Source organism: Pipistrellus kuhlii, unplaced genomic scaffold, assembly GCF_014108245.1.
Source record: "Pipistrellus kuhlii isolate mPipKuh1 unplaced genomic scaffold, mPipKuh1.p scaffold_m20_p_3, whole genome shotgun sequence".
Lineage (NCBI taxonomy): Eukaryota > Metazoa > Chordata > Mammalia > Chiroptera > Vespertilionidae > Pipistrellus > Pipistrellus kuhlii.
The window spans coordinates 29,429,487-29,457,427 of record NW_023425529.1 but is presented as its reverse complement, the minus strand read 5'-3'; the positions used below and the strand labels follow the sequence as shown (position 1 = coordinate 29,457,427).

At 40.5% G+C, this 27,941-nt stretch overlaps 1 protein-coding gene across 5 annotated transcripts; it reads left to right on the top strand.

Annotated features, from left to right (window-relative positions):
* TM7SF3 (transmembrane 7 superfamily member 3) lies at positions 1-27,643 on the top strand. 5 transcript variants are annotated; one of them, XM_036459174.2, is made up of 12 exons: positions 1-130; positions 7,802-7,960; positions 11,179-11,329; positions 12,961-13,081; positions 13,609-13,780; positions 18,227-18,404; positions 19,736-19,822; positions 21,173-21,253; positions 21,907-22,059; positions 24,648-24,745; positions 25,572-25,734; positions 27,193-27,643. In XM_036459174.2, exons 1-12 carry the CDS (start codon positions 44-46, stop codon positions 27,453-27,455), a joined length of 1,713 nt encoding a protein of 570 aa, XP_036315067.1. In that variant the 5' UTR covers positions 1-43; the 3' UTR covers positions 27,456-27,643. The 5 variants fall into 5 exon arrangements, with proteins under 5 accessions (XP_036315067.1, XP_045443824.1, XP_045443823.1 ...); XM_045587868.1 differs by having other exon boundaries at positions 8-137; positions 7,806-7,960; positions 21,188-21,253; XM_045587867.1 differs by having other exon boundaries at positions 8-137; positions 7,806-7,960.
* Positions 27,644-27,941: the final 298 nt, after the last annotated feature.

Here is a 27,941-nt window from a genome sequence, read left to right as displayed (position 1 = left end):
TCGCCGGCATCGGCGCTGGCTCCGCCGCCGGGCCCGGGCGGCGATGGGGCTCCTGCGGCTGATGGCGCTGGCGGCGCTGGCATCGCAGCCCGGCGTGGCTGGGGGCGCCGAGGCCGCGGGGAACGCCAGCGGCGCGGGTAAGGTCGGGCGCCTCCCTTCTTCTGCACCCCAGGGGCGTCCGCATTGCTTTGCAAGGCCGAGGTCCACCCCCGGGTCCGTGCGCCCAGCGGCCGAGGCGGCGGGCTCAGAGCCGGCAGGAAGGGGTCAGGGTCCCTTCGTGCAGAAGGAAATGAATTAATTCCCTTTGCTAAGGGGGCGTCCTCACTCGGGCTGTGGACATGGGGAGAGATGCATGACGCTCTCTGGTTCACACACATTCCTCGGGGAGCAGCCATGTTTGCGGGTTTAATTTGACACTTGGCAGCACCTCCTGGCACCCGAGCGGCGGGGCCGAGCTGGGGGGTTAGGGGGGTGGGGGTGGGGGATGGGGAGGGGTGTCTGCTGTCAGGGGTGCAGGACCGAGGGAGGGGTTTTCCTATTGGCGAGCTCCACGGATTTGGAGAGGAAAAGCGAACTCAGATCGGGCTTTTTAGATAGGAGGTCATGTGCATGGCTGAATGGGTTTTATAAGTAATTCGTGGTCTGTTCACATAGACCCTGTGAACAGCGCAAACTGTGCCAGGCTGGTGAATCACGTGCTTTCCCCGTGAGGCTGGGCACATTCTTAGTTTTTTGTGGAGCGTTTAAGAGACTACTATAGACAGTTCTGAAACACATTTCCTGAATAATGTGATTGTGCGTCTAAATACTTCTCTTGTGCAGACTGGGTTCTAGAATCTTTGCATAGGACTTGAGGCCAGAGCTGAAAAGGGCAAGTTGTATTTTTGCAGAAAAAAAGCCTTTTTTTTTTTTTAAATGGAGCAGTGACATTCACTGTAATGCAGACTGTGCCAGGAGCTTTTCATGGCAGTGTGTGTGTGTGTGTGTGTGTGTGTGTGTGTGTGTGTTTAAAATACATTTTATTGGTTTCAGAGAGGAAGGAAGAGGGAGAGATAGGAACATCAATGATGAGAGTCATTGATCAGCTGCCTCCTGCATGCCTCCTACTGGGGATCAAGCCGGCAACCCCAGCATATGCCCTTGACCGGAATTGAACCTGGGACCCTTCAGTCCACAGGTGGAGGCTCTGTCCACTGAGCCAAATCGGCCAGGGCAGCGTGTTGTTTTTTGTTTTTAATCCTCAGCCGAGGATATTTTCCCACGGATTTTTAGAGAGCATGGAAGAAAGAGGGAAAGTCAGAGAGAAATATCAACGTGAGAGAAATACATCTGTGGGTTCGAGCACCATGCCTTTGACTGGAATCAGACCCAGGACCCTTCAGTAGGCAGGCGGACGAGGCTCTGTCCACTGAGCCAAACCGGCGAGGGCATGGCAGTGTTCTTCTCCTCACGACCCTGGAATCACAGTCCTCCCTCGGCAGAGGAGGGAGCTGAGGCCCCGAAGAGTGATGATGCCCACCACACAAGCATACAGCTCTAGGGCCACAGGCAGCTTCTGAACCCAAGTTTGTCTTGCGGCAAATTCCCTGGTCCTTCCACTTCAACACAGCTGCCCCGAAGAAGAGTATTTTACTCAGTTTGGTGCTTTGCACTTAGTTCTGCCAGGAATCCTCATTTCTCAGAACAGCTTTCTGACGCAGGTGATGGAGATGCTTCATCAACAGGTGAAGCATTTGAGAGACTGAGTTTGCAGTTGACCCGGGAGGGCTGTGACCCAGAACTAGTTTCATTTCTAGTTCTGTGCCTTCGTATCTAATAACATCTAGACCTTTTTACACAGAAGTTGAGAAACCTGAGTAATCGAGAAATGACTGTTCTTCAGTAGGAGTCATCTCTTGACTCCTCCGTGACGTCAGCGCTGATATTTCCTCTGCCGAGAGACTCTTGCCTTGCAGTAGCACTGTTGTTCCGTGTGAAAGGACAACCTGTGGGAGCTTAACTGCTGGGTGATAATAAAAGCTGATGTGCCCAAGCCGGTTCGGTTCGTGGATACAGCCTCTGCCGATGGACTGGAGGGTCCCGGGTTCGATTCCGGTCAAGGGCATGTACTAAGTAAGGTTGCAGCCTCAGTCCCTGGGAGGCAGTCAATCAAGGTGTCTCTCTTACATTGGTGTTTCTCTCTGCCTCTCCCCCTCCCTTCCCCGCTCTCTAAAATTCAATGGAAAAAATATCCTCCAGGGCCGGTTTGGCTCGGTGGATAGAGCGTCAACCTGTGGACTGGGGGTCTCGGGTTCAGTTCCGGTCAAGGGCACATGCCCAGGTTGCGGGCTTGATCCCCAGTGGGGAGCGCGCAGGAGGCAGCCAATCAATGATTCTCTCATCATTGATATTTCTCTCTCTCTCCCTCTTCCTTCCTCTCCGAAATCAATAAAAAAATGTTTAAAAAATATCTATGGGTGAAGATTAACAAAACTATTATAAAACAAGCTGATGTTCTCCACATCTGTCAGATAGAAACTTACAAAGACTTAGTTAAGACTTTGCAGTCTCCTCATTTGTTTCTATTTGAGGACTCCCTGAAGGAATTAAGCAACTGCTCTAACTTAAGAGGACTTCCCCATCTTTCCCAGGAAAAGCTAACTTGCACCCCAGGAGTAGTGGCTCGAAAGCCAAATAAACCTTTGAAGGTGGCAGATAAAGTTTCCAGAATGAGTGAGGTGCTTTTAGACAGTGTTTAAACACGTTTAAACAGTGTTCCCTTGTTTTGAAGTTCCAGTTCTCTGCTGCCTTTAATGTCCGTTGTTATTGTTTGTTTCACATCCATTCACTCACATAGAATTACATAGCAATTGGAGGTGAGCACAATGTCATTTGAACTTCCTAATACTTGTGCTAATGATAATGCTGTAAGTAAGGCAGCAGGTCATTTTTGTAGGTCAGTTTTAAGTGGTCCCTTTTCTCTTGAAAGCATGTGAAAGGTGCCCTGGCTGGTGTGGCTCAGTTGGTTAAGCATATCCCAGGCATCGAGAGGTCGCAGGGTTGCAGGCTCAATCCCCAGTAGGGTGCATGCAGGAGGCAACCGATCAATGTTCCTCTCTCACCCTTCCTCTCTTTCTAAATATGTCAGTAAAAACATATTTAAAAAAAAAATATGTGAAGAGTAGTATGCACATTTTGTGTTTCCTTTTAGCGCTAATGAAAATTCATAAGATATATGGCAGCATAGTATTCCATTGTGTAGATGTACCACAGTTTTTGGATCCAATCATCTGCTGACGGGCACCTAGGCTGTTTCCAGATTCTAGCTATTGTAGATTGTGCTGCTATGAACATAGGGGTGCATATAACCTTTCTGATTGGTATTTCTAGTTTCTTGGGATATATTCAACATCATGCTGAGTGAAATAAGCCAGTCAATGAAAGAGAAATACCACATGGCCTCCCTCATTTATGGATATTAAAGAACATTATAAACTGACAAACCAAAAGTCAGATATGAAGACAGTAAAGCAATAAGCAGACTGTAAAATTACAGCAGGGAGAGTAGGGAGATCTGGGGGAGATAAGAGATCAACCGAAGGACTTGTATACATGCATATAAGTACAACCAATGGACACAAAACTCTGGGGGAGGGTGGGTACCCATGGGAGGGGGGGGCAATGTTAAAATATATACACAGATAATAATTTAATAAAAAAAAGAAAAAAGAAAAGAAAAATAAATAAATGCACAGATTAAAAAAAATAAATTTTTTTCAAAAAAAAATTCATAAATTCATAAGATATAAATGAGAAATTGGGCCTAGCCGGCAGGGCTCAGTGGTTGAGTTTTGACTATGAACTAGGAGGTCACCGTTCAATTCCCTGGGTTGTGATCTTGATCCCCAGTGTGGGGCATGCAGAAGGGAGCCCATCAATGATTCTTTCTCATCATCGATGTTTCTATCTCCTCCTCTCTTCCTCTCTAAAATCAATAAATATATTTAAAAAAAATAAGTGAGAAATTGGGAGGGGCTGTTGACCAGTTCAAGTAGCTAAATTAACTGCTTTTGTTTTTAATATTTAAATATATATTTTATTGATTTTTTACAGAGAGGAAGAGAGAGGGAACATTGGTGAGAGAGAATCATCGATCAGCTGCCTCCTGCACACCCCCCACCATGGATGTGCCCGCAACCAAGGCACATGCCCTTGACCAGAATCGAACCCAGGACCCTTCAGTCCTCAGGCTGATGCTCTATCCACTGAGCCAAACCGGTTTTGGCTTGTTTTTAATATTTAATCTGAAGAGAATTATAAAGACAGCTTTCACAAATCTCTTCAGGAATTTGGTTGTTGTATACAAGCACAAACAATGCTTTCATTTTAGTAAAATAGAGGTCAACTTCAGTAAAGTAGTAAAGGATGAGTTGAACAATTTTAAGTTTGCAAGTTTAGGATTGATTGGGTAGCTCTTGGTAAAATAGAATTCTTGGAAAGAAAAAGTGACTGAGGAGTATGAAAAAAAGAAAAGAGTTCCCTGTTACGGGTCAGATGGAAAAAAAAAAAAAAGTGTGTGTGTGTGTGTGTGTGTGTGTGTGTGTGTGTATTTGGCAGAAAAAACAGAGGCACTTCTTTTTAGAGGAGCACTCCAGCATAAGTGCTCTGTCTCCATGTTGGCTGTGTGCTCTGTAATATCATTTGATGTACTGTTTCCCTCCCACGCCCAAAGTCATAAGATCTAATGATGCCTCGTAAAATGTTTCTCACGAATCCCTTTCCAGATGGCTCCGAGGTGAATTAAGTTTCTGTTAACCTCTTCGGGACATATTTTGGTTATACGCCTTTCTTTGCCATGGGTGCTTTTGTGAGAAGAAGCTAAATGCAGATTCTGCTAGACTGTACTTTCATTGTCTTGGTTTTCAGTATTTTTCCTCCTCGCTTTAAGGAAGTCTCCTTCTCTCCTTGATGTATTTGATGGGTGTGCCAAGCACTTATACCTGTTAGTCCTCTTCTTCCCACTCACTTATTTGTAGGACCACACTGAATGCCTGACTTAAAAAAAATAAGCAAGAGGAGCCTCTGAAACACTGGAAAAAGCTCACGGAAGTTCATCACGACATTTTGTCATTGTTTGTTTCACACCCATTAACTTACATAGAATTACGTAGTAATTTGTCATGTAGTATTGGACTGTTTTCAGACATTTCCCCGTTTATTTGATAATTTCAGCAGCCAAGTGATTTATGTAGCACAGTTTCCTCCATTCTACCGTGAGGGAACTGAGGCCCTGAAGAAAGAGATTACTTCCCTGAGGTTACAGACGGGAACTCTCATTTACTAAACAGTTACTATGTGCCAACGAGGTGACCAGTACGGTACTGGGCTTTGGAATGTCAAACGTGACAAAGCCCTGTGGAGCCAGGAGTCACACTATAACTGATTTTGTTCACACGCAATCTTCTGTAAAAATTGTGAAATGGCTGTCCGACTGCAGGGGTAACACATCCCAAAGGATTTTCACACAGACGTTAGGTTAAAGATAAGGAGGAATAGGAAAAATATACTTATCCTTCCCTAACTCATCAGACGTTGAGTTAGGAGTTCTCAAACCTGGCTGACCATTAGAAGTCAGCTGGGAAACTTTGTTTAAAAAGGCATATTGGTGAAGAGTCAACTAGAAATTGAAATTTAAAAGAAAAAGTAACAATAGTATCAAGAAACATTATTTAGGGACAATTATAATGGGATACGGGAAGACCACTACAGAGAAAACTATACAACAATCTTTTTTTTCTTTTTTTTTTAAAGTATGTTTTTATTGATTTTAGGGAGAGAGGAAGGGAGAGGGATAGAGATATAGAAACATCATCCATGAGAGAAGAAATGTCCATTGGCTGCTTCCTGCATGGCCACTACTGGGGATGGAGCCTGCAACCTGATCATGTGCCCTGACCGGGAATCCTTATGGTGCCCCTGCATTATAAATTTCAGATGAAGAGTTGAGATAGACCTGTATTCTGAGTGCCATTAAGGTTTCTTTCTGAAAAGAATACCTCACTATACTGTAGAATTTTATAAACAATAAAATGTGTAAAGAAGCCCTAACTGGTTTGACTCAGTGGATAGAGCGTCAGCCTGCGGACTGAAAGGTCCCGGGTTCGATTCCGGTCAAGGCATGTACGTTGGTTGCGGGCACATCCCCAGTAGGAGGTGTGCAGGAGGCAGCTGATCGATGTTTCTCTCTCTTTTATTGATGTTTCTAACTCTCTCTCCCTCTCCCTTCCTCTCTGTAAAAAAATCAATAAAATATATTTTAAAAAATGTGTAAAGAAAAGAGAAATCACCTAAAATATATTCCCAGGGATACCTGTGTTTAATGCTTATACTTATTTATTCAGGTTACTAATTGTTTAATAATGCATTTTAATTTTCTTGGTTCTATCTTTCCTTACTCTCTTTGAAAGCAATGGACATTTCAGTTCTCCAAGTATTTCTTTTTTTTTTTTTTAATATATTTTATTGATTTTGTACAGAGAGGAAGGGAGAGAGATAGAGAGTTAGAAACATCGATGAGAGAGAGTCATCGATCAGCTGCCTCTTGCACACCCCCTACTGGGGATATGCCCGCAACCAAGGTACATGCCCTTGACCGGAATCGAACCCAGGACCCTTCAGTCCCCAAGCCGACACTCTATCCATTGAGCCAAACTGGTCTCAGCTCTCCAAGTATTTCTTGTGATTTATCTTCACCCTGGTTTACCTGTTTAGTGGATTATTTGATAATTTACTTGGACAAAGAAAGAACTGGTGTGCAGCTAGGAGAAAGATACACAGAAAACCATGGGTAGAGTGAGTGAGTTAATAAACAAAACCAGAAATGGATGGGAAAGGCCTAGATGAGGTGTTGGAAAACTGTTGTTACAACCTGTCTTTTATGTGGACTCTGAACTTGGTCCTTAAACAAAAAGCTCATTTTCCCAGACTACCCGTGGCTCATTACTATAGATGAAGTAAGTATCTGAGATGGGTGTTCAATCAACATTTTTGCCAGTATTGATGGCACCTTCTTTTGCAAGCTAGGTAATACAGTCCTGTCTAACAGATGAAGAAAATGAGGTTTAAGAGAACTGAGACTCTTGCCTAAGTTCACAAAGCTAGTACATGGTGGCATAAAAATTGTAGCCGCCTTGTGTCTCCAGGGTGACTTCAGAATTCTTAGTTCCTACTGTTCTTTAAATCAGTGCATTCATAGTTGTCAGTAGCTTCTTAGGGTTGTTAATTCTTAAATTCAGGGGCTCTGTTCAGAATAGAATTGTTATGGTTGCTACCAGGTGGGGAGTTTTTCTGGGTTCTGGGCACCTTGAGCATCCTCAGCCACTTTAAGAATTTTTCTCATCTTTGGAAATACCTTTTCCCCACTTTAGTTCTTAGTTCTGCCACTCACGAGACAAGTCACATTTTTAAAAAAATATATTTTATTGATTTTTTTTACAGAGAGGAAGGGAGAAGGATAGAGAGCTAGAAAGATTGATGAGAGAGAAACATCGATCAGCTGCCTTGTACATGTATGTGCCCTTGACCAGAATCGAACCTGGGACCTTTGAGTCCGCAGACCGATGCTCTATGCACTGAGCCAAACTGGTTTCAGCTGCTTCACCTCTTTAAGCTTAATTGTTCTCATCAGTGACCTAGGGGCAGTAATAAAATTTATCAACCAGTGTTTCTTTCTGAGGATTAAATTAATCTCTGTGTTTATATTTGTGATTTCTACAAACTGATATTAGAGGTTCATATATTACAATGAAATGTTTCTCTTGTTGTAGGTCTTATTGAATTTTCTGTGGGGAAATTCAGATACTTCAAGCTCAATAGACCCTTTCCAGAGGAAGCTGTTTTGCGTAATATTTCCAGCAATTCGACTTTTCTTATTTTCCAAATACACTCACAGTATCTGAATACAACCGTTTCTTTTTCTAAGGTAAGTACAAAGGATTATTTCTGTAAAAACTGTTTCTGCAGTTTGTGTTATTCTATTTAGCAAAAGCATTAGAATTATTGGATGCTTCTTTATGTTTAGCTTTGTCTTAAAATTAAAAAAAAAATTAAAGTTGGTTTCAGTAAAATTAGTGGCTTAGACCAGCTAAGAGGTGAATATCTCAGGCCTTTCTTGAATGTGGTGACCTCTGACTTAATGAGGAGGTGATAAGGTGTTGAGTCTGAGGGAAGGGTGAGCTATGCCATTGTTTCCTGTCTGAATGTAGTTAAAGCTTTCCCCATGATTTTTCCCATTTTCCCCCCCTTACTCTCCTGATCCTTAATGACTTTTACCTGTGAATACATTTTAATGGGTTTCTATTTTTATTTAGCCATTTAGTGTGGTGTTAAAATTGACTAAGATCTATCCTATATAATAAAAGGCTAATATGCAAATCAATTGAATGGCAGAACAACCAGTTGCTATGATGCACACTGACCACCTGGGGCAGACATTCAATGCCGGAGCTGCCCCCTGGTGGTCAGTGTGCTCCCCCAGGGGGAGCACCGCTCAGTCAGAAGCCAGACTCACAGGGGTGGTGGGAGCCTTGCCCACCTCTGTAGCAGCACTAAAGATGTCTGACTGATTGCTAGGCCTGCTCCCCGTGGGCTCCCAGACTACGAGAGGGTGCAAGCTGGGCTGAGGGACTCCCCCACCTCCTGAGTGCACGAATTTCATGCATCGGGCCTCTAGTTTAATGAGATCCTATAGGATTAACTTTATTCTTTGATGCCTCTTGGAAACAAAAATATGCTAATACTGAGTTCATCCTCTAAACAGGGGTCCTCAAACTTTTTAAAGTGGGGGCCAGATCACGGTCCCTCAGAGAGCTGGAGGGCCGGACTATATGAACTACTAATTCCTACTGTAACACCTCGGCTTCGCTCACTGCCCTAAAAACCTGGCGGGCCAGATCAGACTCCTCTGCGGGCCGCATGTGGCCCGCGGGCCGTAGTTTGAAGACCCCTGCGAGTCTAACAGCACCTCTAACAGCATTCAGAACTCTTGCAGAAATCATCACTAACCCCTTAACCTCAGCTTCGGCTTTGGGAAGTTTTTCAAATGCCCTGGCTCAGCCTAAGCGATTAAGGACCTGCCATATTGATAACCTTTTGCAAATCTATTTCTATTTAGCCTATATGACTTCATACAAATTCCACTATGTATGTTGTGTGTTTTTTTTATTATTTGTTCTAAGCCTATATTCTAATATCCTAGATTTTGTTAAACAAAGTTCTTTTAGTCCGATTCATACATGTTTTGTAGGCATTGGTCATATAATCTCTCAGACTAAGCATTTTGTATATTTTTACCCTGATATGCTGCTTCTGTCATGAAGGTTTTGAAGTTACATGCCTGTGTGTGATAGTTTAATCAACTAGAAATGAAAGAGTCTGATCATGGAAAACAAGAAGGAATAAATTGTTAATTGAAAGAGATGACAGAGCCTGTGACCCATTTATGCTGACTTTGCTTTAATTCATGGCAGCCAGAGCAAAAATCAAATCATGTTAAATTTCCTAACTTCCTTAGAAGTAAGAACATGCTAGTTACTCAGGAGAAGCCGCGTTTTTTTTTCTGGCACTATATTCAAAAGGAATCTCCCTACTCAGGCCCTGATAGGAGACATAGTAAAATGGCTCGTGCATAATTTCCTTCTTAATAACATCGCAACACAGACAACATTTGAAGAAAGGGAAAGGGCAGAGAAAAAGGCATTTATATTTATTTCATGCCTACTGTGTGCTGGTAGTCTTAGCTCCTGGGGTCGTAGACTTTAAATCTGATGAAATTTATGGACTCTCTATCTGGCAGAATGTATAGGTACATATGTGTGATTTCATGGGCATCTCCGGGGCTCCTAGTTAGGAACCCCTGTGCCTGGTTTTCCATATAATTAATTTAATTCTCGCAATAGCTCAACCAAGCTTGTTTTTACCTCTGAGGAAATGGAAGTGGCCTGGATGAATAACATATGCCAGTCACAGCCCTCCAACTCAGTTTCCTGCAGGAAGGGTCTTTGTTATCTTTAATTATAACAAGCTTCCTCACTGTGATGCTTTTAGTTCACTCTGTCTATGCCACTGGGAGGCTAACAGACTGGATGTAGCTCTGGGAGTGAGCAGTCTGTGGGAAGAGAATTGTTTCTGTGTCCTCTGCCCTTCCCGAAGAAGTGTTGCACGTAAGATTGTTAGGCTCATCATGGCAGCTGGTTCTTTAAAACTGTCAACTATCGTTTGTCAGTTAGTATTTATTTGGATCATTCTCCCTTTTGATTGACAAATTGAAGCCCACCTATCACTTATGGAAAAATCAACCTGCAAGTCAGTCTGCAGTTACGGGAAACCTGTCCAGGATACTTCACATGTGCCAGTCACAGTCCTCCCACTCAGTTTCAGCCAGCTTACCTTACCCTGCAAAAAGGACCTGCTGGTATCCTGAGAACTTTCCGACCTCCTAGCCCCTTGGTTGGCAAACTGCGGCTCGCGAGCCACATGCGGCTCTTTGACCCCTTGAGTGTTGCTCTTCCACAAAATACCACGGCCTGGGCAAGTCTGTTTTGAAGAAGTGGCGTTAGAAGAAGTATACGTTTAAAAAACTTGGCTCTCAAAAAAAATCTCAATTGTTGTACTGTTGATATTTGGCTCTGTTGACCAATGAGTTTGCCGACCACTGTGACCTGGCCCATCCTGCCCTGTTTCTGCATGGCTGTTTCTAGTGCTCTCTAGAGCTCGCCCTTGCCCCAGATCCCTCAGAAACAATATTCCACAGCATGTGAGGCATTGAACTCCCCCAGCCATTGGTTGTTTCCCCCTGAATAAAGGATATCAAACTTGGGATGAAGTTATTTTAGTTTCATCAGGCGGCAGTAGTGTTAGTACCTGACCTAGTACATCTTAATTTGGGGGATAGAAAAGCTTGGGAATTTTATTGCCTCTGATCAAAGATCACGTATTTTAAATAGTTCTGCCATGTGCATGTGTGGGCAAATGCACATAAAGGTGACAAGAGCTCTTTAATTTTCTAAGGAAGGTCTGTTTTTATTCTTTTTCTTTTGGGGAGATTTGGAATAGGTCATGCATAGTAAGTAGACCATCTCTGGAATTTTAATATTTTGCTCAAATCCCTGTTCATGATGACTCTTTTGTTCCTTATTGCAGACGCTCCTTCCCAGCACCTCGGGGACAGGCACCGACAAAGGACTGGTTTTCATTCTTAGACCGGAGCAAAGCATGTGCTCTTGGTATTTGGAGACTTTAGAAGCTGAGCCTGTCCAAAATTTGGCCATTCCACTCTCCTACTCAGAAAGAGGTGGTGACCTTTCTGTCTTCAACTTCTACTGTCTAGCATATGAGACTTGTTCCTGAACATTTAGGGAAAACTGTAATCTTATTAAAAGTGTTTATTGTAAGTACAATATATTTAATCAGAAAGGTTTTAATAGTAAGGGAGCCAGAGAATTGTCAAGATGTTGAAAGTCTAGATAGGAGCTAGGAGAATACATTTAAGGAGCTGTTGGAAAAGTAGTAACAAAAGGACAAGACACACTCCTTAGCACTTTAGTGGGTTATTCTAGGCAGAGGAGGGGACTTTAAAAAAATGGAATGTTAGAAGAATGGCATATGGTGGGTGTGGCTGGAGGCAGAGTGGGAGGGCCTTGCATATAATTTGAGGTTCACATTCTATTCTGAGATCCGGGGAAGCATAGCGAGTGTTTATAAGCAGAGGAATGATGTGAAGCACTTCATCTCTTAGAAAGTTAACTCTAGAAGCAGTGTGGGAAGTGGGTTGGAGAGATCCACTGCAGCACTAAGGATGTCCGCTCCCCTATGGCCTAAGCCCGTGGTTGGCAAACTGTGGCTCTCGAGCCACATGCAGCTCTTTGGCCCCTTGAGTGTGGCTCTTCCACAAAACACCATGGCCTGGGCAAGTCTATTTTGAAGAAGTAGCATTAGAAGAAGTTTAAAAAATTTGGCTCAACTTTTGTTGAGTACAACTATTGATATTTGGCTCTGTTGACTAATGAATTTGCCGACCACTGGCCTAAGCCAGCTATCAGACATCCCCCGAGGGCTCCTGGATTGCAAGAGGGTGCAGGCCGGGCTGAGGGACTCCCCTGAGTGCAGGAATTTCATGCACCGGGCCTCTAGTTATTAATAAAATGGAATGCCACAAATTTGTGTTTAATTAAATATTTAAATACTATTCTGATACATGGTCTTGGAGGTCTTTTGAGGTCTTTTTTTTTTTTTATATATACACAAAGACTCTTGCAAAATTGATATGACACTGTCTTTCTCCCTATTCCTCATGGAGTTCCTTTTCTCTTTGGCAGTGTTTTTTCCCCTCCATCCCTGGGTTCTTATGTTCTTGTTGTAGGTTCATAGTCCCCAAAATCTAACAAAGACCTCTTTCCCTAGGAAATAAACACTTTCAACATACAATTTCAGGGTGTTCATGGAGCCCCTAAACTCCATTCTTGGATCTCAGCTTAAGAATCTCTTTTCTCTTCTGACCATTTCAACTCTAGAGCAAAGTTGACAAACTACAGACTGAGCCAGATCTAACTCGCTTCCCATTTTGTACATGAAGTCGTATTGGAATGCAGCCATGTTGATTCACTTAGGAGTTGTCTACGTCTGCTCTCGTGCCATGAGGGCAGGGTTGTGTAATTGTCACAGAGACCATTCCGCCCTTGAAGCCCCAAATCGGCACTATCTGATCCTTTGCGGAAGAGATTTGCTGACCCTTGTTTCAGGGCCCTTAACCTCAGTTAATTTTACCCTCTTAACCTCAGTTAATGAGGTGGTACAAAACTAGAAGCTCTGTATTTAAGTTATATAATATATGGAAAGTTCTTGAAAGAGTAGAGTTTTGTTTTTTGAGTGTTATTTGAATATATAAAAATTCTGTGTTGAGTGACTTCCTTATTTTTCATCCAGATCCTATTCCTGGAGGCTGTAATTTAGAGTTTGATTTAGATGTTGACCCCAACATTTACTTGGAGTATGATTTCTTTGAAACAACTATCAAATTTGCCCCAGCAAACCTAGGCTATGCAAGGTATGTCTGCCTCTTATAATTACTTGTAGAACACGCATGACAAGGTTCAATGAACTCTCTCAAAAGCCATCATTCTCTTTAGCAAAATGGAATCCTTTAATTTTTTAAATTAAAACTCTGCATTAGTTTCTAGTTTAACAATAAGGATAGCTAATGTTTGAGTAACATTTGAATGCTCTCTGTGTATCATCCACAGTGCTGAGTGCCCTATGTTCTTTGTCATTTAATTCTAGCACTTTTATTTAGAAAGGGTAATTGTTCTTATTTTATGGAAAGATTCCCTAAGGGAGAGTAATGACTTGCCAATGTACAGCTAACAACTGGCAAAGCTAGCATTTGACTCTAGGCCTGACTGACATTAACGCCTGGTTACATAACCATACGGCCTGTCAGTGTGTTATTTTTCTTCAGAATGCCAAAACTGGGATCCTTGTCTCAGGAGCTTGAAATGTGAGCTTTTGGTTCCTTTTTATAGATGGGACTTCATCCACAAGAGATTGATGTTCGGTTTTGTTGGTTGACTTTAGAGGCGCGGATTCTCCGCCGTGTGACACCAAGACAGGGCAGGACTCCAGGTGGAGGTTGCAGTACGACATCTATCAGTATTTTCTGCCCGAGAATGACCTCACCGAGGAGGGGTTGCTGAAGCATCTGCAGAGGATGGCCGAAGTGCCTCAGGTGATGGCCAGTGCTATGAAGGTAAATCTGATCCTTGTGCTTTGAGCGGCCAGATTGCTACACCTTTGTAAGAGCTGAGTAGCAGAGAAGCTACCAGGATCTTATTTCTTTATTGTTCCCTTGGTCTTTCTGGGGTTTGGACTTTATTCTCTTATGTCTTTATTATCTTGGGAGTCTTTGCTAGTGATATCTCAAAGAAATGTTGTCCTTTAAAGAGATGCGTGTAAATTACATTATATTTTAGTTGCAGCCACACATATGACCTTGAGATGTAGATGGAAGTGGGTGGTGATTTTTATGTATTCCTATACCTATTCGGTTAAAACTTTTGGCAAATACGAAGGTTATAGTGTTGTGAGAAACTGTTTAAAGATATATTCGCTGGCATGAATATTTAAACCCAAACTTCAAATCTCTTACTTGGAGAAAAATTTTCTCTGAGCTGTTGCCAGAAGGTTGAGATTACCAGATTACATAGAAAGAGGTGATTGAAATAGGGCATACATGGTTAATCTAGGGGCTCAGTCTGTTATAGAACAAGATCTCAATGTGTTACTCTGTCTCCTAGGATGTCATTGCCCCATGCTAAGAGAGAGCCTTATACAAGAACACTTATTTGGCTTATTCACAAATTAGGAAGCTCTTTGGAAAAAGTTTTTTCTTTGAAATAGGAAATTTTGAAGACCATGTTTATGTATTTATTTATTTGTTAATCCTCACTCAGTTGATTCTTAGAGAGAGTAGAAGGGATGGGGGGAGATGAAGAGAGAAAAAAAGAAAGGAAGAAAGAAACATCATTGTGAGAGAGACACATTGGTTGGTTGCCTCTCGCACATACCCAACCAGGGCTGGGGATCGAGTCTGCAACCGAGGCACATGCCCTTCACTGGAATCGAACCCAAGGCTCTATAGTCCGCAGGCCAGCACTCTTTATCTACTGAGCCAAACTGGCTAGGGCTATTCTTATGAAAAATATAAGAACTCACCGAACAGGACCTTTTAAGCTACTTTTAACTTCCAGTTAAGAGTTAGAATATTGTATGCTAAAATTCAAGGAAACCCTCAGTGACTAATGAGGACATGTTAAAAAGACTCGAACCTGTTTGAAGAGACTCACACTGGTCAACTTTGGGACAATTCAGTGATCAAAAAATAAAATGATTGATTATATGTCCTGAATGAGTAAAAACAAGATCTATACTGATACCAAAAAAAGAAGAAAAAAAATAAGAAAAAAGAAAAAGAAAAAAATCTCCCTAGTTGCTACCATTGGAAAAGGCTCTTACACCAAATTACCCTGAAAATTTGTTAAAAGGGAAGGAATTTGTCTTGCCTTTTTAAAGGGACGAGCAGTTATTCATTCTCAATTGATGAGAGAAACCGAGCAACCAATAAATGATGAAGGAATCATTTAAATTAGAAAGTCACCATTTTGAGGTCCTCAAGGGTCATTAAGTGAGAGATTATTGGGGGACAGGATATTTCCAGGATGCCTAACTAGCCTGCCCAGATTCTAATTGTAAAGGGTCAACTGTTTTTAGAATGGAGTAACCTGATTGACTCCTTCTTACGCTGTGGTCAGCACAGCCTCAGTGATTGTGGGTTCACCTACATGGGGTGCTCACATGAAGGCAGTCTGACATTGTCACCATTATCACCACCCAGGAAGGATACTATTGTAGCAAAGCATAGCCTGAATCCAGACCTTGGAGTTCCTGCTTACAGGAAACATAGGGAGTGAAAGTACAAATTGGACACCTTGAGCATGATGTAAAAAATGCAGATTGTGGAATATTCTATAAAGTGACTGCCCTTAATCTTTTCAGAAGTTATTGGGTGAGCTGAAACCAGTTTTGCTCAGTGGATAGAGCGTCAGCCTGCGGACTGAAAGGTCCCAGGTTCGATTCCGGTCAAGGGCATGTACCTTGGTTGCGGGCACATCCCTAGTAGAGGGTGTGCAAGAGGCAGCTGATCGATGTTCCTCTCTCATCAATGTTTCTAGCTTTCTATCCCTCTCTCTTTCTCTCTGTAAAAACTCAATAAAATATATATATTAAAAAAAAAGAAAAGTTATTGGGTGAGTGGGAGTAGGGTGGTGGGAAGGACTGTTCTGGATCACAGAGGCTAGAGATAAGTACTGTGCATGCAGCTTGGTTGGATATTAGTTAAAGGGGAGAAAAGCTATAAAGGATGTTTAGAAAAACCTGAATATGGAATTTGCAGTAGGTAAGAATTTATTGCCAAAACCGGTTTGGCTCAATGGATAGAGCGTCGGCGTGGGGACTGAAAGGTCCCGGGTTTGATTCCGGTCAAGGGCATGTACCTTGGTTGCGGGCACATCCCCAGTAGGGGGTGTGCAAGAGGCAGCTGATCGATGACTCTCTCATCAATGTTTCTAACACTCTATTTCTCTCCCTTCCTCTCAGTACAAAATCAATAAAATATATTTAAAAAAAAATATATATATATAAAGAATTTATTAAACTTCTTAGGTGAGCTAAGGTATTGTGGGTATTTAGGAGATCCTTTATACATCAGACCTTGCTACTCAGAGAGTGGAAGATGGATACATAGCATTGACGTCACCAGAGAGATTGTTAGAAAAGCAGAATGTCAGATACCCCCTCTGACCAACAAAATCCGAATCCGAATTTTAACAAACTATCCAGTGATTCCTAGACACATTAAGTTTGAGAAACACTGTTTTCGGATATGCATACTGAGTTATTTAGAAGTGAAATATCATGATATCTGTGCCTCACTTTAAAATGGTTCCACAGAAGAAAATAGAAGGATGAAGAGAAGGAGGAAGGGATAGATAAGCAAATGTGGTAAAGTATTAACAGTGGTTAAATCTAATTGGTGCAATATAGTTTATTAATTGTAGTGTTCTTTTCGTATTTCTGTAAAGAAGGTTTCATAATAAAAATGTGGGTGACTAGGAAGTACTTGTTGAACTTGACCAAATACTTTGCCCAGGAAACATATTTGTGAAGGCTAAGCAATATTTTTGAGCTGTGGAAGTCCTCTAAGAGACTAAAAATTATTCCTGAAAACTCTAATTTTCTCACCAGTATTAATAAGAACATAGCTATATAGGTTTTTGTTTCTTCTGTGACATGTATTACCTATTTTTAAAAACAACCTTTCAAAGGGGATTTTTGAAGTTAAGGAGTATTGCATAACACAACTACATGTAATGTCTTCTTATATCAAAGCCTGTTAAACAAAAATAAGTAGGTACTCTATGAGGTGTTAACAAACACTGTTAGCACTGTAACTAGGAGTGCTAACACTTGTTGAACACTCACTCTTATACCATGCATTGTGCTAAATATTGAAGAAAGAATAGTGAGCAAAATAATTATGGTTCCTGCCCTTAGGTTGTTTACAGCCTAGCAGATGAAAAAAAATTTTTTTTTTACTTTGTCCTAATTAGTCTTTACATGTTACTTATATCTTATTTAATTATTAACATTTAATACTATACAAAAACTTTTAAAACATGTTGTGTAAGAGCTTATATTAGTGCATACAAATTGTGTATGATAATTTTTTAATAAAACTAAACGGTGTATTTTTAAAAAAAGAAATGTTTTAATATTATAATTTGATATTACATGTAGGTGGATTATAACAGAATAGCCTTTAAAAAAAATCTAGCTGACAGAATTTGGAAACAGCCTAGGTGCCCGTCAGCAGATGATTGGATCCAAAAACTTTGGTACCTCTACACAATGGAATACTATGCTGCCATAAAAAAGAAGGAATTCTCATCATTTGCAGCAACCTGGATGGAATTGGAGAACATCATGCTGAGTGAAATAAGCCAATCAATGAAAGAGAAACACCACATGACCTCACTCATTTGTGGATAATAAAGAGCATTATAAACTGATGAACCAAAAGATAGATATAGAGACAGTAAAGAAACAAGCAGATTGTCAAATTACAGCGGGGAGGGGAGGAGGATCTGGGCGAGATAATAGATCAACCGAAGGACTTGTATACATGCATATAAGTACAAGCAATGGACATAAAACTATGGGGAGGGAGGGGACATGGGAGAGGGAGGGAGGGGGGCAAAAAAATCATTAAAATATGTAAAAAAAATAAATTAATTAAATAAAAAAATAAAATAAAATAAAACAGCAAAAAAATAAAAAAATAAAAAAAATAAAAAAAATAAAAAAAATCTAGCTGAAACCGGTTTGGCTCAGTGGTAGAGCGTCGGTCTGCAGACTGAAAGGTCCCAGGTTTGATTCTGGTCAAGGGCATGTACATTGGTTGCGGACACATCTTTGGTGGGGGGTATGCAGGAGGCAGCTGGTCGATGTTTCTCTCTCATCAATGTTTCTAGCTCCCTTCCTCTCTGTAAAAAAAATCAATAAAATATATTAAAAAATAAAATAAAATAAAATAAATAAAAAAATCTAAACACTAATCATGCATTATGTTTGGCTCCAGGTGGTTACTCTGACAGCTAATGATAAGACAAGTGTTTCCTTCTCCTCCCTCCGGGGGCAAGGCGTCATTTATAATGTCATTGTTTGGGACCCAGTTCTCAATACATCTGCAGCTTATGTTCCTGCTCACACATACGCCTGCAGCTTTGACGCAACGGAGGGTAATTGTTCTTCTCTTGGTGAGTGTATGGATTTAAACTTTGCGAACTCTTTTTTGACTTTGAAGATCTTTATCAACTAATATAGAAGTTAAGAATATTGAAAATGCTTTTGTGTAGTATTTACTCATTCATTGTACTGATGCCTCTTAAGCCCCTACACTATTCCACTCTCTGCTCTCTGTTCCCAGCACTGGAAGACAGCAGTGTGTGCATGTACTTAACATTTTATTTTGAAATAGTTTCATGGAAAAGATGAAAAAAATAGTAACAATGTCTGTATAATCTTCACTTAGATTCTTCAAATGCTGGTTAATATATTTTGCTGTTTATTCTATTTATAGCTCTATTTAGCATTCTTCTATTAAGAGCTTCCGGTCATCAACTGTGGATGAGTTATAGTTCCTCCTTTAAAAGAGATAGCAGGCTAAATTCCTTCCCTTTACCAGTTTCTAACCACAGGTCTTAAAATAAGCAGAATGTGGCATTGTCTTTCATTTCATCTTTCATTTGGGTTCTTCATTCTCAGCAAAGCTGCTGTGAAGGTATATATTGTACCCTACAAATTCTGGTCTTCTCTCTTGTATTTCTCATTTAAAAGTAGGTCTTTGAGTATTTTTATCTGAGTCTTAGTGTTTTGGTTGGTAGTGGTTTTTTTTTTTTTTTTTTATATGAGTTTATATAGGTGTTTTGTATTTTGGTTTTAGTTTAGGAATTATTTTCTTCTGTTTATCTCAAAGGAGTCATGATGGTGATGAATTTTGAGCATATTTTTTTTCTTGTAGTTTATTTATTATACTATTTAAAATGTTTTTATTGATTTCAGAGAGAGAAAGGGAGAGGGAGAGATAGAAACATCAATGATGAAAGAGAATCATCCATCGGCTGCTTCCTGCACGTCCCCCTCCTGGGGATTGAGCACACAACCCAGGCATATGCCCTGACTGGGAAGTGGAACCATAATCTCCTGGTTCATAGGTTGACACTCAACTGTTGAGCCACATCTTCCAGGTTGTAGTTTATTTTTGAAGAAACAGAATTATTTGTTTTAGGTACAATCTCTCCTCCTCCTTGCCCACTTCCTCCCTCCCCTTCCCCCAAGAATATGTTGCATACTTCTATCATATATATAAAATATATATATATATATTTATTTTTTGTTGTACCAGCAGCCATTGCCTACATACAATAATTCATTTAAGGGTGAGAAGGATATGTTTAAGACAAATTATACATGTATGGAATAAATTGTTATCAGTTGACTTTGCTTTTTTTCATGAAGCTTTGTTCAATTGATTAAATACAAAGTATCAAATTGCATGTATTATTCACTAAATTTTCATTATTTTTAGGAAGAGTATCTACCAAAGTGTTTTTCACTCTGTTTGCCCTGCTTGGTCTCTTTATTTGTTTCTTCGGACACAGATTCTGGAAAACAGGTATGATGTAGTTGCTATTGCATGCCTCATGGTCTTTTTTCTTAAATGCTGTGGAGAATTTGTGACCTGTAAGGAAAGTAGGCAACTATTTACCTCCACTGTCTTCATAAACTTGTGGTTGGGTTGTTTTAGTAAAGATTCTACCGAGTTGCTCTGCGTTTTTATTTTTTCTCTTTTTCCCAATAATGGTGTTTAAGACCTCCTCTTGTTAGTGGAATAAAATTTGATTTGTGCAGCAAACTTCTTCACTTGCTAAATTTGCTAGTTGGTTAAAGATAACTGGTTAGGAATCAGGATGTCATTCTAAAAAAATATATGTGTGGATTTCATTGTTGATGGTCAACATGGTTTCATATAAGTCAGGCTGTAGGACTCCATATATAATTCATTAACCAGGAGTATAAATGGAGCATCAGGGGGAGAGATAATCTCATAAACCTCTTTAAACTTGCTTAAACAAATTGTTTGAAATAGCAATTCTGTTTCCTCCATCACTATACCTTTTTTTCTTGATTGAGAAGAGATGATTGTGAAAAATATTTAATTCCACAAAATGTAGAATGATTGTGTAACAAAGAACTTAATTTCTAAGCTACATGTAAGATCCCAAAGATATTACTAGGTATTTTAACGAATGAAGATAATGGTTGGATTGTCCATTCTAAAAAGGAAAGGATGAATTAAAAGGAGACATAAAAGTCACATTTTGCTTTGGAATATTTTGTGTGGCTTTCTTTTTACCTTTTAAATTTTCTTTTAAGTTGAAATTTAGTGTGCAATTTCAGATCAGACACAATGACAGAAGTCCTGTTCTTTTTTTAAAAAATACTTTTTATTGATTTTTCACAGAGAGGAAGAGAGAGGGATAGAGATTAGAAACATCGATGAGAGAGAATCATCGATCAGCTGCCTCTTGCACACCCCCCACTGGGGATGTGCCCGCAACCAAAGTACATGCCCTTGACCGGAATCGAACCCGGGACCTTCCAGTCCGCAGGCCGACGCTCTATCCACTGAGCCAAACCGGTCCCGGCAGAAGTCCTATTCTTGTTTTAAGAAGGAAGTATATTAAAACGAGCTCTGAAATTAACAACTTATCAATTGAAATTGACCTAAATATAAGAAGGTATAACTTATGGTTAATATTTTAATATTATACCCATTTAATATTTAATCCCCATGAGTTCTACATTTCTCCTGCCTTTTAAGATAATTATTTCTCTCCTCCAAATACCCTACTGTGGAAGTATGAATTTGTACATTATATACTTAATTGCATTGTAAAAAGAATACCTAACCATAGCTTGTGTTTTGTTTTTTGTTTTTCCTTTCCTGATGGTTTGCTACTAGAATTATTCTTCATAGGCTTTATCTTCATGGGATTCTTCTTTTATATACTGATTACCAGACTGACACCCATTAAGTATGATGGTAAGTAAAAATAATATAGTTTAATTGGGTGTTCAAAAAGGAAGATGCTGTGTTTACACTCCACCTTTGCTTCTACAGTTTGTCCAGTATTGTGTATGATATCCTATTTTGTGTGTAAAATAATGTAAAACTTGTATTCTAAATGTCTTTTCTAAACTGCTTGTTCAGACCTTCTCTTCCAAGTTTTTGGTACTTGGTTAAATTACTTGGTATTTAGGGAAATGAAAGGTCCCTATGGATTATAAACCTGTGTTTCAGCCATGTGGTATGCTGAAATACGAGATTTACAACAGTGAAAATGTTAAGATTTTCTTCACCTTGAAGCAAACACAACCCCTCTGTCCTCTTCATATTTAACAGAATGCTTGTCATTCCATCTTCCTCCGCTCCAGTGTGTAAGTTGTGCCAAGTCATGCCTGTCACCAGTCTGGGGAGGTTCAGCCCTCCAGCTAGGGTTCATGTCTCAGACTGGCCCCTCCTGAGAAGGAGCGCCCATGCTGGTCTCATGGTGCCACAGAAGAGCCCACCAACCTCTGTTGGTGCTTGACCAACAGGAAGGCTAAGGGCTGCCCTGGCAGTGGTCTATTGCAGCTAAAGCACGCAGCCAGAGAAGCCACCTCTGGTCACACAGTTCCTCTTCTGTCTTTGTGCAGTTCGTCTGGTCCTGACAGCCATCGCCGGAAGCCTTGGTGGGATTTTCTTGGTTGCTGCTTGGTGGCGATTTGGCATCCTCACGCTCTGCATGCTGTGTGTGGGACTAGTGCTGGGCTTCCTCGTCTCTTCAGTGAGTTTCTTCACTCCATTAGGTAAGAGATGCGTAATTCAATGTTGCGTGTGTTCAGTTTATTGTTTGAAAGGTTTTATTTGGGCTCTCTAGGTACAAGAAGGATATGGGATCTTCTACAGAGTTCTGGAAATTTGCACTTGATGATGTGGCATTTTAGGGAGGGCCAGTATAAGTAAGAATCCCACTTTCCTCAAAGATACCTGTACTAGATGACTTATAGAAGGCCTTTAGAGATAGCTTTGTTCCTATTTGTGTGATAAGGTGTGTGTCTAAGTATGTTTCTGTTAGGGTTAATGGAGGTAAAAGGCATTCTTAATATATAGCAAAACAGTGGGTTTTTGTTTTGTTTTTTAAACCCTGGAGATCTTTCTTCAGATGACTCTTAAGTAGAAGCCCAATATAGCCTGCAGGTAAATTTGGTGCTGCTTTGATGGCAGCTGATTTGGGGAACTTAGTGCTTTTTCTCAGTCTTCTCTTTTACCCCTAACCTCCATTACCACCCTTTGCCAAACTTTGTGTTCCTAAGGTACCTACTGGTAGTCATCTTAGGGCTGCATCACAGGGATGGTTGTGTGTGTGTGTGTGTGTGTGTGTTTACATTCAGTTTCGATCCATGTAAAAGATTTTGTTAACTTGTAAGTTAACTTTCTCTGCAGTTGTGCAATAACTTACATTTCCTGATTGTTGTCAAACATGGAAAAAGAGTATCTACATTTCAAGGTACTCTATTAGGCTATTTCTTTTCTATTTATTTATTTATTTATTACCATTTTAAAAATTAAATTATTATCTGTGTACATATCTTATCATTGCCCCCCCCCCCCATTCATGCCCTCCCTCCCCAGAGTTTTGTGTCCATTGGTTGTACTTATATGCATACACACAGGCTATTTCTTTTTTATGTTAGTTTTTGTATTGTAATATCAGATTAAAGTTGATGGAAATAATTTAGTTGTCTTTTGAGGCTATCAACTTTTGAGAATACAGGGTATAACAGAATGTACTTGGTGCTCTATAAAGATTTTTTTTAAGACTAGAGAAAATTGACAACCGTTACTGACCATTAAGAGGCCCTTTTGTTTTAATTTTAGCAAACCTAAAGCCAGGTTCATTCCTATAATTCCTCCCTACCCCTTGCACGTAGCTTTTTTACTTTTTATTTTTCAGTTAGTGTTAATGGGAATGCAGATTGGTATAGCCATGATGGAAAACAGTATGGAGGTTCCTCAAAAAATTGAAAATGGAACTGCTTTATAACCCAGTGATTCCACTTCTGGGAATACATCAGAAGGAACTCAAAGCACTAATTCAAAAGAATATATGCATTCCTATGTTCATAGCAGTGTTATTTACAGTAGCCAAGATATGGAAGCAACCGAAATGCCCATCAATAGATAAAAAATCTGTGGTACTCTTATGCAATGGAATATTACTCAACCATAAAAAAAAAGAAAAAAGAAAAAGAAATCTTACCATTTGCTACAGCATGGGCAGACCTAAAGGTATTGTGTTGAGTGAATTAAGTCAGAGAATGACAAATACCACATGATTTTACTTATATGAGGGATTTATAGAACTGCTACTCTTCCAGGATACATGGGTCTCAAGATGTGGGGCCACTTCCAGGTGGACTGAGTGATGGTGCCACTGTCAGTATTAAACAATTCTCAGCCCTAACTGGTTTGGTTCAGTAGATAGAGTGTTAGCCTGCAGACCAAAGGTCCTGGGTTCGATTCCGGACAAGAGTGTACACCTAGATTGCAGGCTTCTCCCCCATCCAGGCGTTGGTCAGGGCATATGCAGGAAGAAGTCAATCCATGCATTTGTCTAACATCAGTATTTCTCTCTGTCTTTCCCTCTCTCTTCCACTCTCTCTAAAAATATCAATGGAAAAATGTCCTTGGGTGAAATAATTGTCAGGCTTAAATTCTCACGTTTATATTTATTTATAAATAGGAGTTCTATTATGTTCATCTTGAGTCACCCACAGTGTGCCACATTTTGGAAAAATTCAATAGGAACAGATAAGTGGCTAGCTCCTGTCTTTCCTGACAAATTAGGAGATCACATCTTCCAGTATGCAGTGGCTGGGCAGTACATGATTGATGGCAAAAATCTAAAGGGATTTTGTTGTTTCAATTGGGTGGGAGTTCATATCATTAGCTCTAAACCCCATTTCCTTGTACTTTTTACTTTGCAGTACAAAATCATGGAATCATAAAAATGTAGAGCTAGGATGGATGGCTTGGAGTTTGGAGATGAAGTGGTTCAGTTTTCTCATTTTATGGGTTAGGAAACTGAGGCCTAGCCTCACAGCCTGTGATGGAAAGACATGGATTAGTCAGGCCTCTAGTAAATCATCCTGGGAATAAATGCAGAGCATTTACCTGCTTGATTTTACTCCCATTCTTCTATCTGCTGGGACACAGCTTTCAAAGGTGATTGTATGGACAGCTAGCTGAAGAAAATGAGAACTATTTCTAAGCACCCACACATTTCCTGGTTGTTATACATTAAACTTTCTATGTATGTCCATGTTCAGATGTTGAGAAAATGAAATTTAACGTAGTGAACATGTCTACTCTTTATTTCTTTTTGCTTTTTCAGGAAACCTAACAATATTTAGTAATGATGCTGTGTTCTGGGTGACCTTCTCTTGTATAGTTGTTCTCATTCCAGTAATATTCATTGGCTGCCAAAGAATAGTAAGTGTTTCATCAAACGTTAGATTTATTTATTATATTGTCCTGGGCCTTCAGTTGCTCACTTATTGTATCAGTTTGCATGTTTTATTCACAAGTACCGTATGATTTCACTTATATGTGGACTCCAGTGAACAAAATAAACTTAACAAAGTGGAAACATACTCATGGATATAGAAAACAGACTGACGGTTGTCAGAGGGGAGGGGGTTGGGGGCTGGGTGAGAAGGGTAAAGGGATTAAGCAAAGACTCATGGACACAGGCAACAATATGGTGATTGCCAGAGAGGAGTGTGTGTGTGGGGGGAGGTAGAAGAGAGTAAAGGCAGGGGGGTAAATGGTGAGGGAAGGAGACTTGACTTGGGTGGTAAACACACAATACAATATATACAGATGATATATTGTAGAATTGTGTGCCTGAAACCTATATAATTTATCAACCAACGTCAGCCCAATAAATTCAATAAAAGATAAAAATTTAAAATACGCTTTTAACAGTGGGAGCAGAGAAGGTTGAACTCTCTGTAATGCAACAACCTGATGGATCATTAGCCATCTCTGCAAAAGAGTGGTTCTTCGTTTAATTAAACCTTATTGCTGAAGTTCTTTCACAGGGAAGATACCTTTTATATAAGGTAAACTGTGTTTTAACAGCTCACTATGGGTGTCAAAGGTTGTCCTTAGTTTATAGGTAACCTTTATTCGGTTCTAAGACTTGGTCCTTTTCATGTGAGCAGAGTGATTCCCTGTGTTTGAGGCCAGTGATAAGAGTTAGCAACTATTCTTGTTTTACCAGAAGTAAAGCCTGAAATGTCCCTCTCTTCCACAGCTGAACATCCTGACTTGTGGATTCATTGGCTCCTATTCGGTGGTCTTGGCCATTGACAGTTACATGTACACAAGTCTTTCTTACATCGCTTTGAATGTACTCAAGAGAGCACTCAGCCCTCACTTCCGCAGAGCTTTCACAAATGTGCCTTTTCAAACTAATGGTAAGACCCTAAATCCAAGAATCGGAGTGGTATTAATAGTTAAGAACATTGGCTCACCTATGCTAACAGAAGCACCTGGTAACAGAATGAAAGGTTAGCTGGAGGAAAGAAAGTTAAACTGGACACAAGGACGAAACAAACACCATTCAAATGCTGTTAATAACTTACGGTCATAGAAGCAAAGAATTTAAATTTGTTAGGTGGTTAAAGTTCATACTTCTAAAAACCTACTAAATGAACTTTGTTAAGAAATTTCTAAGTCAGGATTACTTAGGCTTACCTGGTCAATTCCTAGATGTGAAGAAAATGCTGAGAATAAAAATGGATTGGGTTGGGATGAAGGATGAGAATGGCAACCTGTTTTTTTTTTTTTAGGTTATTCCGTTTCCCTCTTTTAAAAAAGCATGTAATTTGCAAATAGAAAGTGAAAGTGGTTTTTAGTCAGTAAGTATATTTCCTTAGTTGTAGGATTTCTACCCATTACAGATTTTCCATTTATTTTTTGAAGGAAAAAAGACCATTAAATTAAATAGTCACAAAGATTGTAAGATAGGTTGGTTTCAGAAATGTTAAAACATGGTGGATGGAAAAGTATGTCTTAGAACTAAAGGTATATAAGCACAAATATTTCCTTCTACTGTCCTGAGACTGCCCCCTCATTGGATAAGAGGTTGATGGTAGAGACCTTAAAATCCACATGTCTTGGAAGTTTTACGTACCAGACACTATTTTGCCACGCCTTTGTTGCATCTCTTCGTGCATTTCTTTTTTTTTTAAAATATATTTTATTGATTTTTGTACAGAGTGGAAGGGAGAGAGATAGAGAGTTCGAAACATCAATGAGAGAGAGTCATTGATCAGCTGCCTCTTGCACACCTCCTACTGGGGATATGCCCACAACCAAGGTACATGCCCTTGACCGGAATCGAACCCGGGGCCCTTCAGTCCCCAAGCCGACGCTCTATCCATTGAGCCAAACCGGTCCCTGCATCTTCATGCATTTCTACTTGCCCTCTATGTGAGTGGGTGACGAATGGGGAAGAGAGAGAGCAAGCATGGCGGCATGCAGTGTTCCACGATGTACATTTGTGAGGTTTACCTAGAATGCTGCCTTCTTCCCCCACCCCTTTGTGGAAGACACAACCAACAACTGTGCCTGTGGCCACTGGTCATAGCTATTGGAATGTGAAGGACCCAAACTATTGGTTCCTTTATAAGCTGTCTGGACTTTGATAAGACTGTAATGGAAAATTCCTATTTTCAAATATAAGATTATAATTTCTTCACTCATTCCTTGGTTTGTAAGTAAGGAAATAACATATGTTTGGACAAACTCACCAAAGACTAATATTTACTAAAAAAAAAAAAAGATGACATAGATTTAGGCTATGAAAGGTTACATGTTAGATCTGCTTGGGTTTTCAATACAAATTCCAACAGTGCTCTCCTGTTTTTTAGACTTTATCATCCTGGCGGTATGGGGCATGCTGGCCGTAAGTGGAATTACGTTGCAGATTCGGAGAGAAAGGGGGCGACCGTGTTTCCCTCCCCACCCGTACAAGTTATGGAAGCGAGAGAGGGAACGCAGAGTGACCAACATTCTGGATCCCAGCTACCACATCCCTCCGTTGAGAGAGAGGCTCTATGGCCGATTAACCCAGATCCGAGAGCTCTTCCAGAAGGAGCAGCCGGCCGGAGAGAGAACACCCCTGCTGCTGTAGATGCCAGCGGGCTTGGTCAGTGTGGTCCTGAAGGACACAGGCACTGCCTCAGCGTTGGTGTCTGTGCTCAGCGTGCTTCAGCAGTCTCCAGAGCAAGTCTAGTAAGAAAACAGGCTTGTGTGTCTATGTGCGATGTCCTTACCGATGCATGGCAAGGATGTGCCAAGGAGATTATAATTCTAAGTCATTGTTTCCCAAAGTGTGGTATGCGTACCCCCAGGGGTACGGGAAGAGTTTGGTGGGGATATGCACTGCACCGTGCTTAGCTGCACCTAATTCTACGTTCTCATAAGTACGAGGGTTACTCAGCGTTACTAAAAGCATAGAAGGGGTACACATATGTCAAAAGTTTGGGAAACACTGTTCTAAGTGATGAAAAAGATGACCAAAAAATTGGTGATAGGGAAGCTTTTCCTTATTCCAAAATACTTGAGAAATTACCTCTTTGTTTACATGATCGATTTATTCCATTAAAGAGATATACAC